This window comes from Pelodiscus sinensis, chromosome 30, assembly GCF_049634645.1.
Source record: "Pelodiscus sinensis isolate JC-2024 chromosome 30, ASM4963464v1, whole genome shotgun sequence".
Lineage (NCBI taxonomy): Eukaryota > Metazoa > Chordata > Testudines > Trionychidae > Pelodiscus > Pelodiscus sinensis.
Window position 1 is genome coordinate 12,564,959 of NC_134740.1, and position 16,475 is coordinate 12,581,433.

Here is a 16,475-nt window from a genome sequence, read left to right on the forward strand (position 1 = left end):
CTTTTTGTGGCAAGGGACTGGCTGTAGGAGGAGTTTTTATTATTGTTGTATTAACTTTCTTTACTGTATGTTTTATTTGCATTCTATGTTGTCAAACAAATCAGAGACAGTAATTTAATATAATCAGATTGTAGTCAAAGTTTGTAATTGGTTAAGTACATTTAAGTCTCGGGCTTTCCTCCTCCTTCGCAGCTCCAGTCCCTTGGCACAAAGAGCCACCCCTAGACAATCTTTCAGAGCAGAAAAAGACGCCACCTCCCCTGCCTTGGCTTTCCAGTGCCCTGCGACCCGGCTAGCCCCGGCCTGTCACTCAGCGCCCCCTAGTGCCAGGCTGGGGCAGTGAGCTCCACCCACCTGAAACCGTCCACAGAGCCCTCCCGACCCAGCCCCTCAGCGCCCCCTAGTGCCAGGCTGGGGCAGTGAGCTCCACCCACCTGAAACTGTCCACAGAGCCCTCCCGACCCAGGCCCTCAGCGCCCCCTAGTGCCAGGCTGGAGCAGTGGGATCCACCCATCTGAGACCGTCCCACAGAGCCCTCCCAGCCCAGCCCCTCAGCGCCCCCTAGTGCCAGGCCGGGGCATTGGGATCCACCCACCTGAGACCGTCCCACAGAGCCCTCCCGGCCCAGCCCCTCAGCGCCCCCTAGTGCCAGGCTGGGGCATGGCCAGCAGCACTGCCTAATGAGGAAGCCCCCACTTCGAGCCCCCACGCCTGGTACCCAGCCCCCTACAGCTCTGTTGGAGCAGTGGGCTCAGTGGGTCTGAAAAATGAGAACACTCCCAGCTGGGCCATCCCCCCCCCACTCCCTGCTACACTCAGCCCGGGTGTAATGGTTAGAGCAGGTGGGACTGGGAGTCAGAGCTCCTGGGGTCTCATCGTGGCTCTGAGACAAGAGTGGGGCCCAGAGTCTGAGCCTCAGGCACCTGGGCCATGAGCCTGGGGTTTGTCCCTGCCCCTGCTCCGACTCTGTGTTGTGTTGTCTGGGACAGACCATCCCTCCTGCTAGGCATAAAAAGAACTCACAAGAGTGAGTCAATCGCAGGGTGATTTTTATCTAAAAAATGCACACGATAACGAGACAACTTCCCCTGACCTGACCGACCTGGGGAATCTTGTTTGGCTGCAGCTCCAGGCAGGGCTGTTCGTCCTCCAAGGAATATGAGGAGACATTGTCATGAGGGACTCGGTCCCAGAAGCCAACGAGTGCAATAAAAACCCCTCTGTTTTCTTCAACACTTCCAGCGCCTGCAGCGAGGAGGTGGAACCGCTCTGCTCAAACAAGGTAGGCGATGAATAAACGACTCAAACCTCCAGCCATTCCTCAAGTGAAATCCATCAATGTCATGCAATTGGAGCAAACCATCACAAGTTTCTTCATTCAAATTTTCCAGACATGCATAGAGAAATGTAGGGTATGTCTAGACTACATGCCTCTGGTGACAGAGGCATGTAGATTAGGCTACCCGATATAGGGAAATGAAGCCGCAATTTAAATAATCACAGCTTCATTTAAATTTAAGTGGCTGCCGTGCTCTGCCGAGCAGCTGATGATCAGCTGTTTGTCAGCAGATCGGGGCAGTCTAGATGCGCCATGGTCAACAAGGAAGCCTTTGTCGACCGGCGCAGGTAAACCTGGTTTCACGAGGCATACCTGCGCCGTTCGACAAAGGCTTCCTTGTCGACCGCAGCACGTCAAGACTGCCCCAATCTGCTGACAAACAGCTGATCATCAGCTACTCGGCAGAGTGTGGCAGCCATTTAAATTTAAATGAAGCCGTAATTATTTAAATTGCAGCTTCATTTCCCTATGCCTGGTAGCCTAATCTACATGCCTCTGTCGCCAGAGGTATGTAGTCTAGACATACCCTTAGTGTCTAATCTTATTGATCTATTTACCTACATATGCCTCCTCTATCTACATATCTACCTTCATACAACCCCTCTATCTACCTATCTATCTAGTCCACCCTACTCTGCGGTCTATCGAGTAGTATTTCCATTGATCTGTTGGTCTCCAAATGTATCATTGTGAATTCAGCTAACTGAACAATGATGTGTCTGGTCAAGAACTTGACTTTGAAGGTGTTTCCATAAATTACCACGGGTGACGTTCTGATCCCAGATTTCCACAGTGCCCTCTGGAGAGAGAGAGGAGCACCAGACGTGCTTATTACTAAACCACAAGTCTGTTTGGTCTTGTTCTTGTGCCGGAAGTGTTATTTCTTGCTTCTCTCATCTTTATGCCCCTCTGTTCCCTATCCTCATCTTTGTCCTCAGAATCTAAAGGCAAATGTTGTTTGAGGGGTGTGTTGGATTTGGCTTGAAATACAGCCATCTAGCCAGGCTCTTTATGATCTCTTATTCTCCATTCCCAGGAGACAATCACAGCCCACGCTCTGCACCCGGTGCCCACTAATTTTAAGATGGCATCATTTAGCGGAATTGATCGGAATCCCCTCTCTGCATAACATGCATCACTTTCATTTCTTTCATGTTCCCTTCTTCTCAATGGAGTATCTAGATAACTTCAAAAACCATGAAAAGTCCTCGGCACCTTACAGACTAACAGATGTATTGGAGCATACACTTTCGTGGGCAAAGATTCACTTTGTCATGCATATCGAGTACATCTGTTAGTCTACAAGGTGCCAGAGAACTTCTCGTTGTTTATGCAGATTCAGACTAACACGGCTACCCTTCTGACAGATGACTTCAAGAGCACTGACATTTCCATTCAGCTTCCAGTGACAATAATCTATCTGGGCTTCATTTCCAAAGGTGAGTAAAAGACTCCATTTATTTAGACCTGCTCCAAATGTCAGCAGGCGTCGTAAGACATCAACCAAAATCTCTTCTGAACAAACAATTTCCTCCCTATTGCTGTTTTGCATGAGAAAATGATGTGAATCATTTCAGTTTTCCATTCTGGATCAAAATGGGAGTTTTTTGCTATTTCAAACTTCAGCATTGATCCTGGGTGAAAACAAATATGGGAACATGGGCATGTGTCGTAAGATGGAAATTGCATCTTCATGTTTAGAGAACCTCATTGGCATTTGTTAGAAATAGCTCCATGCCGTGTGCTTAGTTCGTCACCATAGTTTTTGTGTGTGTGTGTGTGTGTGTGTGTGTGTGTGTGTGTGTGTGTGTGTGTGAGAGTAGAGAGAGAGAGAGAAAGAGAGAGAGAGAGAGGGGGAGTTCTCCAGGTAGAGGAGAAGTAGATACAGGAGTCTTGAGAGAAGTGGGTGTTGTGCTTGGGGCTTTCTTGCTGTATGCTGAGCTTGTGTTTGTGAGTGAGGGTTGTGTGTTCTTGTTTGTTTGTTTTTGTTTGTTTATTTATTTATTTATTTATTTATTTATTTTCCCCTGTGTTTGAGAGTGAGGCTTTTTTTTTTTTTTTTTTTTTTTTTTTTTTTTTTCCCCCTTCCCCCCTCCCCTTGATAGAGTTTGTGCTGTGATTGGCAGGTGGAAACTGTTGGCTTCTAATTAAAGTTTGAATTGTAGAAGCCTCTGCTGATTGGCTGAGCCTTGGTAGGGGGAGGGGCTTTATAAGGCAGTGGGCAAGCGACCAAGGAGCTTGCGAACAGGTGATTGCTAACAGGGAGTTTTGAGAGGGAGTTCTGAAGGGGAGAGGGAAGGGCGGGAGCTTCTCTTGTCTTTCTTTTTAAATCCCTTCTCCAGGACAGCAGAGATGGTTGATGATGCGTCTGCTGCTGTTGTTACCTGCACGGCGTGTGCCATGTTTGTCTTCCTCCCGGAAGAAAGAACGGATTTCATCTGCACCAGGTGCAAGCTGGTCGAGATTTTGGAAGAAAAAATTAGAGGACTGGAGGCCCAAGTGTCGACCTTACGCTTGATCAGAGAGGATGAAGACTTCCTCGATAGAAGGCAGCAATTGATCCTTCAAGCACGGCAGGCAGAGGAGCCAGTGAGGGCAGTACGCGACCAAGAGGAGAACTGGCAGCATGTAACTTCTAGAAGGGGAAAAAGGCCAGCACGGGATTCCCCCGATGCTATAGAGGTAAGCAATCGCTTTCAAGCTCTCTCCACAGGCTCTGCAGTGCTGAATGCTCTGGAAGGGACCTCACAAGGTAGAAACCAGAAGGGAGCACCATCTACTGAAAGGCATGGGATGCGTAGTCCTAGGGATGGGGGTTCCACGGCCACCACCCCCAAAAGGAAACGACGGGTGGTGGTGGTCGGGGACTCCCTCCTAAGAGGGACTGAGCCATCCCTCTGCCGTCCGGACCTGGAATCTCGAGAGGTGTGCTGCTTACCGGGAGCTCGCATTCGGGATGTCACTGAGAGGCTTAGCAAGCTGATCAAACCTTCGGATCGCTACCCCTTCCTGCTTCTCCATGTAGGAACGAATGATACGGCCAAGAATGACCTTGAGCGGGTTGCTGCGGATTATGTAGCACTGGGAAGAAGGATCCAAGACTTTGGAGCGCAAGTGGTGTTCTCGTCCATCCTCCCTGTTGAAGGGAAAGGACTGGGCAGGGATCGTCGAATTGAGGACGTAAATGCGTGGTTGCGCAGGTGGTGTCGCAGAGAGGGCTTTGGTTTCTTCGACCATGGGACTCTGTTCCGGGCGGAAGGATTGTTAGGAAGAGATGGGATCCACCTAACCAAGAGAGGAAGGAGCATCTTCGCGGGCAGGCTTGCGAACCTAGTGAGGAGGGCTTTAAACTAGGTTCGTCGGGGGACGGTGACCAAAACCCTGAGGGGAGAGGGAAAGTCAGATACCGGGAAGAAATGCATAGAGCACGGAGCGAGAAAGGAGGACCCCAGTTTCGAATGGAGAAGATAGGGCAATCAACTGGTTACCTGAAGTGTTTGTACACTAATGCGAGAAGCCTGGGCAACAAGCAGGAAGAGCTGGAGGCCCTGGCCCAGGCCAAGAAATATGATTTAATTGGGATAACAGAGACTTGGTGGGATGACTCGCATGACTGGAGCGCTGTCATGGAAGGGTATAGATTGTTCAGGAAGAATAGGCAGGGGAGAAAAGGAGGAGGAGTTGCACTATATGTAAGAGAGCACTATGATTGCTCTGAACTCCAGTATAAAGAGGGAGAAAAACTTGTTGAAAGTCTATGGGTCAGGTTTAAAGGAGCAAACAGCAGTGATGTTGTGGTTGGTGTCTGCTACAGGCCACCGAACCAGGTGGATGAGGTAGATGAGGCTTTCTTCGAACAACTGAGCGAAGCTTCCAGATCGCAGGCCCTGGTTCTCATGGGGGACTTTAATCACCCTGACATCTGTTGGGAAACCAATACAGCAGTACACAGGCAATCCAGGAAGTTTTTGGAGAATGTTGGGGATAACTTCTTGGTACAAGTGCTGAAGGATCCGACCAGGGGCCGTGCACAGCTTGACCTTCTCCTCACAAACAGGGAGGAACTAATAGGGGACGTAGAGGTGGGTGACAACCTGGGAAGCAGTGATCATGAGATGGTAGATTTCAGGATCCTGACCAAAGGAAGGAAAGAGAGTAGTAAAATACACACCTTGGACTTAAAAAAAGCAGATTTTGACTCCCTCAGAGATCTGATGGAAAGAATCCCCTGGGATGTTAACATGAAGGGGAAAGGAGTCCAGGACAGCTGGCAGTATTTTAAAGAAGCCTTATTGAAGGCACAGAAAGAAACCATCCCGACACGTAGCAAGAGAGGCAAACCTGGTAGGAGACCGGATTGGCTTACAGGGGAAATCCTTGGTGTACTTAAGCACAAAAAGGAAGCTTACAGAAAGTGGAAACTTGGACAAATGACTAGGGAGGAGCTTAAATGTATAGTTCGAGAATGCCGGGGGGTTATCAGGAAGGCGAAAGCGCAAATGGAGTTGCGACTGGCTAAGGATGTGAAGGATAACAAGAAAGGTTTCTACAGGCATGTCAACAAAAAGAAGGTGATCAGAGAGGGTGTGCAGTCCCTAATGGATGAAGGAGGTAACCTAGTGACAGAGGATGTAGGGAAAGCTGAAGTGCTCAATGCTTTCTTTGCCTCTGTATTCACGGACAAGGTCGGCTCCTGGACTTCTGTGCTAAGCGACGCAAGATGGGAAGAAGATGGACAGCCCTTGGTGGGTAAAGAACAGGTTAGGAACTATTTAGAAAAACTAAACGTACACAAATCCATGGGTCCAGACTTAATGCACCCAAGGGTACTGAAGGAGTTGGCAAATGTCATTGAGGAGCCTTTGGCCATTATCTTTGAAAAGTCGTGGAGATCGGGCGAAATCCCGGATGATTGGAAAAGGGCAAATGTAGTGCCCATCTTCAAAAAAGGGAAGAAGGACGATCCAGGGAACTATAGGCCGGTCAGTCTTACCTCGGTTCCTGGAAAAATCATGGAAGGGATCCTAAAGGAATCCATTTTGAGACACTTGAATGAGAGGAAAGTGATCAGGAATAGTCAGCATGGATTCACAAAGGGCAAGTCGTGCTTGACCAATCTGATTGGCTTCTATGATGAGGTAACTGGCTCAGTGGACATGGGAAAGTCAGTGGATGTTGTGTACCTTGACTTTAGCAAGGCTTTTGATACGGTCTCCCACGATATTCTTGCCAGCAAGGTAAGGGAATGCGGATTGGATAAATGGACGGTAAGATGGATAGAAAGATGGCTAGAAGGCCGGGCCCAGCGGGTAGTGATCAACGGTTCGATGTCAGGATGGCGGTCGGTTTCTAGTGGAGTGCCTCAAGGTTCTGTTCTGGGACCGGTTTTGTTCAATATCTTTATTAATGACCTGGATGAGGGGATAGATTGCACCCTCAGCAAGTTTGCGGATGACACTAAGCTAGGGGGAGAGGTAGATACGCTTAAGGGCAGAGATAGGGTCCAGAGTGACTTAGACAAATTGGAGGATTGGGCCACTAGAAATCTCATGAGATTCAACAAAGACAAGTGTAGAGTCCTGCACTTGGGACGGAAGAATCCCAAGCATAGTTACAGGCTGGGGACCAACCAGTTAAGTAGTAGTTCTGCAGAAAAGGACCTGGGGGTTACAGTGGATGAGAAGCTAGATATGAGTCAACAGTGTGCCCTTGTAGCCAAGAAGGCTAATGGCATATTAGGATGCATTAAGAGGAGCATTGCCAGCAGATCCAGAGATGTCATTATCCCCCTTTATTCGGCTTTGGTGAGGCCACATCTGGAGTACTGTGTCCAGTTCTGGGCCCCCCACTACAAAAAGGATGCGGACGCATTGGAGAGGGTCCAGCGGAGGGCAACCAAAATGATTAGGGGTCTGGAGCATATGACCTACGAGGAGAGGCTGAGGGACTTGGGTCTGTTTAGTCTGCAGAAGCGAAGAGTGAGGGGGGACTTGATAGCAGCCTTCAACTTCCTGAAGGGAGGTTCCAAAGAGGATGGAGAGAGGCTGTTCTCAGTAGTGACAGATGGCAGAACAAGGAGCAATGGTCTCAAGTTGTGGTGGGAGAGGTCCAGATTGGATATTAGGAAAAACTATTTTACTAGGAGGGTAGTGAAGCATTGGAATGGGTTACCTAGGGAAGTAGTGGAGTCTCCATCCCTAGAGGTGTTTAAGTCTCGGCTTGACAAAGCCCTGGTCGGGTTGATTTAGATGGGATTGGTCCTGCCTAGAGCGGAGGGCTGGACTTGACGACCTTCTGAGGTCTCTTCCAGTTCTGATTCTATGATAAGGGGATGGTTGGATGAAATAACATGATCTTGGTAACTAATTGACCATTCATTTCCAGTTGGAAATAGGTCAATGGAGGGATGATAGGAGTTGCTATAGGGAACTTTCTGGGTGTCTGGCTGGTGAGTCTTGCCCACATGCTCAGGGTTTAGCTGATCGCCATATTTGGGGTCAGGAAGGAATTTTCCTCCAGGGTAGATTGGCAGAGGCCCTGGAGGTTTTTCGCCTTCCTCTGTAGCATTGGGCACAGATCACAGCTGAAGGACTCTCTGCATGTTGGGGCCTTCAAAGTATTGGAAGGCTTCAATATCTGAGACATAGGTGAGAGGATTATTCTAAGAGGGGTGGGCGAGATTCTGTGGCCTGCACTGTGCAGGGGGTCAGACTAGATGATCATAATGGTCCCTTCTGACCTTAAAGTCTATGAGTCTATGAGAGAGAGAGGCCCTGAGGATGGTGTGTGTGTGTGTGTGTGTGTGGCCCTGAGGATGAGAGTGGATGAGAAACTGGATCTGTGTTATCAGGGTGCCATTGTAGCCAAAAAGGCTAATGGCATATTTGGGGTTCATTAAGAGCAATGTTGTGAGTAGATTTAGAGAAGTGATTAATCCTCTTTATTCGGCTCTGGGGAGGCCACATCTGGAGTACTGTGTCCAGTTCTGGGCCACCTGCTACAAAAGGAACGATGTGGACGCATTAGAGAGGGTCTAGTGGAGAGCAACAAAAATGTTGATGGGTTGGAGCACATGACCTACGAGAAGAGGCTGAGGGATTGGGGTTTGTTTAGTCTGCAGAAGAGAAGAGTGAGGGGGGATTTGAGAGCAGCCTTCAACTTCCTCAAGGGGGGTTCCAAAGAGGCTGGAGAGAGGCTTTTCTCAGTGGGGGCAGGTGGCAGAACGAGGAGCAATGGGCTCAAGTTGCAGTGGGGGAGGTGTAGGTTGGAGATTAGGAGAAACTGATTCCCCAGGAGGATGGGGAAGCGCTGGGATGGGTTCTCCAGGGAGGGGGTGGAATCTTCATCCCTAGAGGTGTTTAAGTCCCAGATTGACCAAGCCCTGGCTGGGATAACTGATTTGGGGTTGGTCCTGCTTTGGGCAGGGGGCTGGACTCAATGACTCCTGAGGTCTCTGCCAGCCCTGGGATTCTACAGTCTACCTGTTTGATGTTCCTCTGATTCAGTCTCCAGTTCCAGAATCTCTTTGTCACCCCTGCAGATGACCTATTCTGAGAATGACCCTGGCAAGAACAAGACCATTTCAGGTGGACTCATACTGGTGGGTTTTTCCTACCTTGGTGAGCTTCAAATCCTTCTGTTTCTGCTGCTTCTGGTCACCTACCTGCTCACTCTGATGGGGAACCTGCTCGTTATCATCCTGGTAAAGCTGAATCCTTCCCTCCACACCCCCATGTATTTCTTTCTGGTGAACCTGTCCTTCCTGGAAATCTGCTTCACCACCAGTGTGGTCCCTCAGCTGCTGGTTCATCTCCTGGAGGAGGAAAAGACCATCTCCATTGCAGGCTGTGCAGTCCAGATGTACGTTTTCAACATCATGGGTCTCACCGAATGCTGCCTCCTCGCAGCCATGGCCTATGACCGCTACGTGGCCATCTGCCACCCCTTGCACTACACCACCTTCATGAGCAGCCGCGTGTGTGCACAGCTCGCGGGGGCTTCATGGTTCATTGGGATCTCAGTGGAGGTAGCTCAGGTCACGTGGCTCTTCAACCTGCCTTTATGTGATTCCCACCGCATCCACCACTTCTTCTGTGACATCCCACCCGTGCTGAAGATGGCCTGCACTGACACATCAAAGAATAACATTCTAGGATTCTTTATCATAGTGCTTTTTATCATTAGTCCTTTCTTGATGATAATCCTGTCCTATTTCTACATTATCTCCACCATCCTCAAGCTGCCGTCGGTGGAGGGCAGGCGTAAAGCCTTCTCCACCTGCTCCTCCCACATCATAGTGGTGAGTTTGTTCTATGGAACGGCCCTTTTTATCTACCTGTGGCGGAAATTTAGCCCCACTGTGGAGAATGACCAAATAGTTTCCCTGATGAACATAATTGTAGCACCAGTGGTGAACCCCATAATATACACACTGAGGAACAAAGAGGTGAAGGGAGTCTTGAGCAAAACACTAGAGAAGAGAAAGAACAGGTTAAGAACTATTTAGAAAAGCGAGACATACACAAAGCCATGGGTCCAGATTTAACACATCCGAAGGTACGGAGGGAGTTGGCAAATGCCATTGCAGAGCCCTTGGCCATTATCTTTGAAAAGTTGTGGAGATTGGGAGAGATCCCGGATGACTGGAAAATGGCAAATGTAGTGCTCATTTTTTAAAAAGGGAAGAAGGCCAGTCTAGGGAACTACAGAACAGTCAACCTTACGTCAGTTCCCAGAAATATCATGGAGGTGATCCTCAAGGAATAAATTTTGAGGCACCTGAAAGAGGGGAAAGTGATCAGGAATAGTCAACATGGATTCACAAAAGGCAAGTCATGCCTGGCCAACCTGATTAGCTTCCATAATGGGGTGACTGGCTCTGTGGATATGGGAAATGAATGGATGTGATTTACCTTGACTTTAGCAAGGCTTTTGATATGGTCTCCCACAATATTCTTGCCAGCAAGTTAAGGGAATGTGGATTGGATACATGGACTGCAAGATGGATAGAAAGTTGGCTAGAAGGAGGGATTTGGCCTTGTTCAGTCTGCAGAAGTGAAGAGTGAGGGGGGATTTGAGAGCAGCCTTCAACTCCCTGAAGAAGGGTTCCAAAGAGGCTGAAAAGAGGCTGTTCTCAGTGGGGGCAGATGGCAGAACGAGGAGCAATGGACTCAAGTTACAGTTGATGACTGAGTTGGGGTTGGTCCTGGTTTGAGTGGGGGGTTGAACTTGATGACTCCTGAGGTCTCTTCCAGACCTAGGGTTCTAGGATTCTATGATCTTTGTGCACAGCCAGGGAAATTAGAGTGAAAAACAGAATTAGTCAAAACGGAATGAATGAGGCAAATTCAAACACATTTTGTTTAATTTCTCACAGCAACTCTTGAGTTTTTTGTTCACATTTCACCCTTTGAATGACCTTGATCTCTTCTATACCTGTCAGGAAAATCGAAAAATAAACTTTTCTTACCAAACTACCCCCTAAATTTTTAAATTTCTGAATTTTTGTAAAAATGTCAGAACCTTTTGACCAGATGATTAATTTCTTGACAAATCAGAGGAGAATATTTAGCCAAACAGGGTCCTGATTTTTGATCTTCCAAGTTTGAAATATTAAAGAAAAATAAGGCTTTACGTGACAAACGTTGCAGTCCAGGTACACACCCACCAACTGGGAATTTCTCTGGTCAGAATATGTCAAGTTGTTTTCTTCACTGTCTGCCGTGAGCTCTGATGTGGGAAGCCAGTGGGGAAAGGTGTGTGAGTGTATCTGCGGGGATCCTGATATCAACCTGATTGGCAACAGAAGGGGAGCTTTGTTGTTTTTCCAGGCCCACCAGAGCCTGTATCATCTCAGTTTGTTGTCTGAGAAACGCCAACAGGCCCTGCTCAACTTCCCTCTGCTTTTCTTGGGTCTTTCTCTTCTGTACTTTGTGTTTCTCCAGGCTGCCTCCCAGGGGAGCTTTTGTCAGACCTCCCAACATAGGTGGGCACAAATAGTAACCGCCCAGGGGTCCGGGTGGATGAAAAGGGCCCAGGGACCCCCGACTGCTGTTGCCACCAGCATCGGCAGTGATACCTAGCTAAGGCATGTTCCCTGCCCCCCTTCACTCCACATCACTCCCTTAAGCAGCCAGCACCTACCTGTGGGCCTGCAGGTGGCATCTTTGCACACAGCCCCCACCCTAGGCACTGACTTTGCAGCTCCCATTGGCTAAAATGTGCGGCCAATGGGAGCTATAGGGGTGGTCCCTGAGGATATCAGTGCAGAGAGACCACCTGGCCACCCCTCCTCAGAGCGTGACCCCATACACCAACCTGAACCCAGGACTGGATTAAGGTCTTTGTAATCCCTAGGCTCTCTCATAATTATAAACCCTTAAATTAGACTATATAGAAATACAGACAGAAGAAAAGCCCGATCATCTATATACCTAATATCTCCCACTGTAATTTTTCACTCTGGAAAGTGGTGCACCATGAGAGAAATTCATGGTCTTCCTAGGAAGGAAAAGAAAGGATAAAACATTGGTAGTACAGCTGACAGTTTCATACCATTCCAACATGTGTTAACCGAAATCTCCAGCTAGTGATGACGTATCAGCTGGAACAATATGCCCAATTCTCAGCATTGCACTTTTAGAAAAGATGTTGATAAACTGGAGAGGTTTCAGAACAACACAAATGATAAAAGATTTGGGAACTCTGACCTGTGACGGAAGGGAAACATAATCCCAACTAAACATACAATATGATGGGGACTAATTTAACTACGACTACTCAAAACAGACATCTTGGAGTCATTGTGGATAGTTCTTTGAAAACATCCACTCTGTGCGCAGCGGCAGTCAAAAAAACAAATAGAATGTTAGGAATCGTTGAAAAAAGGGAGAGCAAATTAAACAGAGAATATCTTACTGCCTCTATATAAAACCATAGGAAGCCCACATCTTGAACACTGCCTACAGATGTGGTCACCTCATCTCAGAAAAGATATATTAGCATTGCAAAAGGTTCCGAGAAGGGCAACAAAAATGATTAGGGGTTTGGAATAGGTCCCATATGAAGAAAGATTAAAAAGATTTGTACTTTTCTGCTTAGATATAAGGAGGATAAGGGGAGATATGATAGAGTGAATTGGGACGAGATAAGTCTGCAGAATACAGACTACAGAGGGCATCATTGCATGTGAAGAGAAAAAACTCTATGGCACAGTGGACCTCTATATCATAGAACGATAGAAGGTTAGGCTGGGAAGAGAGCTCAGGAATGATCGAGTCCAGCCCCCTGCCCAAAGCAGGACTAACCCCAACTCGATCATGTGAAGAGCGATTGGCAATGTGGCCAGAAATGGGATCGCTGCCTCTTTCTACGTGGAAAATGAAGTTGTCCAAGAGCAAAGGAAGACCCATTTCACTAAGAGATCAAGCTTTTCATATAGGAGAAGCAAGTGCATGGAACCTTAATGAGGGACAGCATCGTCCCAGCAAAATGCCTTGCACCATTGCTGGGATTTTGAAATATCTTCAGCATGTCAATGTCATTTCAGCCAATGTTGAGGACACAAGAAAAGTCAGTGGATTGGAAAGGAAGGCTAGTTAAAGTTCAAACAAGGATTCATCGACCCTACAGCTGGGAGGTGTCATTTCCATCTGCGGTAACATGCCCCAATTGTGATCAAGTTAGCAGTATAAAATTAGCTCTGAGAACCCGGCAGAACGAGCAGCAGATTGGGACACGCACCTGTGTGTGTACTTTGGGTCTCTGGTAGAATTGGGTTGGGGGAGCTAGTTGTGCTGCTGAGATTACACTGCTATGGTTAGCACCAGAGCTCAATCGAAGGTTATGTTACACCCTATAAGACAAAAACCAAAACACCAAGGTTCAAGAAGAGGAAGGTCTAGCGAGTATGCAATATTGCAGAAGATATAAAGAAACAAAATTCCATTATTTGAAAGATGCAGCTGAGAAACAGAAAAGGATCCTGCCCTAAATGCATACTGTGGGCTCTTACTAGATCTGAGATACTCCAAGATCAATTATTTGAGGTTTACAGGAAGATATACAGGTGAAACTCACAGTTGCTTTATAGAGGAAAAAATTAAATGCTCCCTATTTGAAAGATTTCAAAGATTCTTGGCTAAAACGTCCAGGTCAGTCTGATCTGTAGGCCTGGCACTCTAAACAGAGGCCACACGAAGAAAAACTCAACTTCTTGACATCAGCTGTTTTAAAGGAAACTAAGGGTATGTCTACACAGCAAAGTTATTTCAAAATAACTTTACTAGCATCTACACAAGCCAACCACTATTTTGAAATTAATTTGAAATAGCGGCGGGCTTATTTCAAAATTGGTAAACCTCATTCCACGAGAAATAATGCCAATTTCAAAATGGCTATTTCAAAATAAGTGCTGTGTAGATGCTTATTTCAAAATAGGGGGCCTCCAGCCCTTCCCAGGGTGCCCTGCTGGCCGCCATGGCCACAAAGAAACTTCTGATCTGATGCCCTGCTGGAACCAGTTCTGGCTTACTTTAAATGCAATTCAGTGTCCAATTAGTGTGGACGTGCTATTTCAAAATAGCCAATTGCTATTTCAAAATGCATTTTGTGTGTAGACGTGTTATTTCAAAATATTATACACGCGGCACGGGGTTCGAACGAGCGGGGATTTAAAAATGGCGGCGCCCCGCTTATGCAAATGAAGCCCTGGAAATTCAAATCCCGGGCTTCATTTGCAATTGCGGTATGCCTACATTACCCTGCTAGTTTGATCTAGCGGGGTAGTGTAGACATACCCTGTGATAATGGAGACAGGCTGGGAACTTTTTTTCCATCTTCAATTTGGGTTCAGGACATTATACAGTTTCCCTATGGCTGCCTAAACATGCAGGGCAGCCTGGGATCCTCTGGTGGATGCATCCCAAGAGTTGCTGGTGCAGCACAGGAGACAAAAATTCTTTGCTTTCCCAGAACAGATTGGGTGGCATTAATGAAGGAGCAGGCTGTCCCAGGCCAGCTGGGGCTCTGGTGCATGTCAGCTCTGGGCTCTTCTCTGTCGCATGGCAGGGCTTCCAATAAATAGCTTCTTCTGCAGTCTTCTTCCCACTGCTCCTCAGCCCTGCCTTGGGTGTCCTTCCAGGGATGCTGCCATGGTGTAAGATCTAGATCGGGTGTTCTTCCCCCCTATGGGGCAGGACAACAGGTCAGTTTGCTCCAGCGATAAGATCTGAGCTGTGCTCACAGCCCTGGAGATCCGGTCAGCTACTCGGCCCCAGAGCAGGGACATCCTGAGTTGTGACCATGTTTGCAGCTTGGACAAGCCGGGATCAGTTTTACAGCTGCGGATACAGGAAATTCTGGGAACTGGGAAATTCAATGGAGGGTCCAGGAACAAGGTGCTGGCTAACCCAGTGATGGTGCATTGTTCACACAGACTGGCAACTGCAGCAGAATCCCGGCAGTGAAGTGTCTGGTGCAGCACATATTGGGAAACAATCCGCAATGCCCGGCACGGTGAGTCTGTTATTTCAATCAATCCAGTTTAGGCGCTACTGTCCTGGGGAGATTTGATTATGCAACTGTGAGTGACAAGTAGAACTTTTAGTGCCTTGTTGTGTGTATTTTCCAAAACATTTCCAGCTGCTTGGAGGCTCCCCCCCTCCCTCCGCACCAGAAAAGAGTTAATTTAGCATCAAAACTGAAAACAAAACTTGATTTTGTTAATTAAGAACCAGACAACCCCAAGGTAAACCTCTGGAAAATGAAGTCTTTTCAGCTACATTAAGGAAAACAAATATTTTGAGCTTTTTGGTACGTGGGTTGTCTTTCAGGAATAACAGACCTCCCCAAAAGATTTCCATAGCTGAAATCCCAGTGTTTCTTTGATGTAATTTAAACAGAATGCATCTGATTATCCCAGACTGGCAACTTAGATTGAAACTGAGTGGGAACACTGTTATAGTCCAATAATAGTGAAATCTGACCCCATCGCTCTATTGCAATGTGTACAATGTCTGTTTCAAAGGAATTCTTGTTGAATGGTAGAACTGAGCAAATAGCAGAGATGGTAACTCCACAGCTCAGGTATAAAAGAGTTTTTCTCTCTTCACTCTGCCCAAGGACAGAGAAGAGCCAATGAGATTAGCACTTAGATATTTGGTTCTACCACCATATGCCTCTCAACTGCTGCCGGCTAACAACAAACACTGTAAATAGGGGCACCAAACACACACACAAGACACAGGAAATGCTCCTGAAGCACCCTAGGGTGTGTCTAGTCTACAGGGTTTTTTGAAAAAAAGTGGCCTTTTTTTGAGAAAACTTCCCCTGCATCTAGACTGCTGCCACATTCTTTTGAAAGTAAATCGAAAGAACGCGGCAGGTTTTTTTGACAGCGAAAAACCTAGTTTTATGAGGAAGAATTCCTTTTTTCAAAAGTGCTCTTTCGAAAAAAGGCACTATGTAATGCAAACTGGACTTTTTCGAAAGAGAGCATCCAGACTGCCTAGTTGATCTCTTTCGAAAAAGCAGCTTGCTTTTTCAAAAGTACTGGCTGTAGTCTAGATACTCTTTTTTGAAAAAGGCTTTTTCGAAAATATCTTTCAAAACGGTCACTTTCGAAAGAGGCTTGCAGTCTAGACATAGCCTTAGAGACTAACAAAAACTGTATATAGTATCATGAGCTTCTGTGAGCTTTTTTGTTAGTCTCTACGGGTGTGTCTATACTACAGGGTTTTGTCGACAAAAAGGACTTTTGTCAACAAAACTATACCTGCGTCTACACATAACATCAACAGAACTCAGCAGTTTTGTCAATAGCAGTAAACCTCATTCTACGAGGAATAATGCCTTGTGTCAACAGAGTTCAGTCAACAGAAGGCGTTATTGCCTCTACACTGTCCTTTGTGTCTACACTCTCATGTCAACAAAGCGGCTTATTTTGTCATCAGAACTGGATGTAGTCTAGATGCTCTTTGTCGATAGAAGCTTTGTCGAAAGTATCTGTCGACAAAGCCTCTGTCGACAAAAGCCCGTAGTCTAGACGTACCCTAATGTGCTGCCAAGACCATTCATTGGGGTTTTTTCCCATAAGCAGAATACTAAATTGCTTAGGGCACACAAAAATTCGGGGCAT

At 47.0% G+C, this 16,475-nt stretch overlaps 1 protein-coding gene across 1 annotated transcript; it reads left to right on the forward strand.

The window, feature by feature from the left end:
* Positions 1–1,174: 1,174 nt before the first annotated feature.
* LOC102453962 (olfactory receptor 10A4-like) lies at positions 1,175–9,991 on the forward strand. Its single transcript, XM_075912171.1, has 2 exons — positions 1,175–1,282; positions 8,880–9,991. The coding sequence occupies exons 1-2, from the start codon at positions 1,175–1,177 to the stop codon at positions 9,843–9,845; spliced, it is 1,074 nt and encodes a 357-aa protein (XP_075768286.1). The 3' UTR covers positions 9,846–9,991.
* The last annotated feature ends 6,484 nt before the right edge of the window (positions 9,992–16,475 follow it).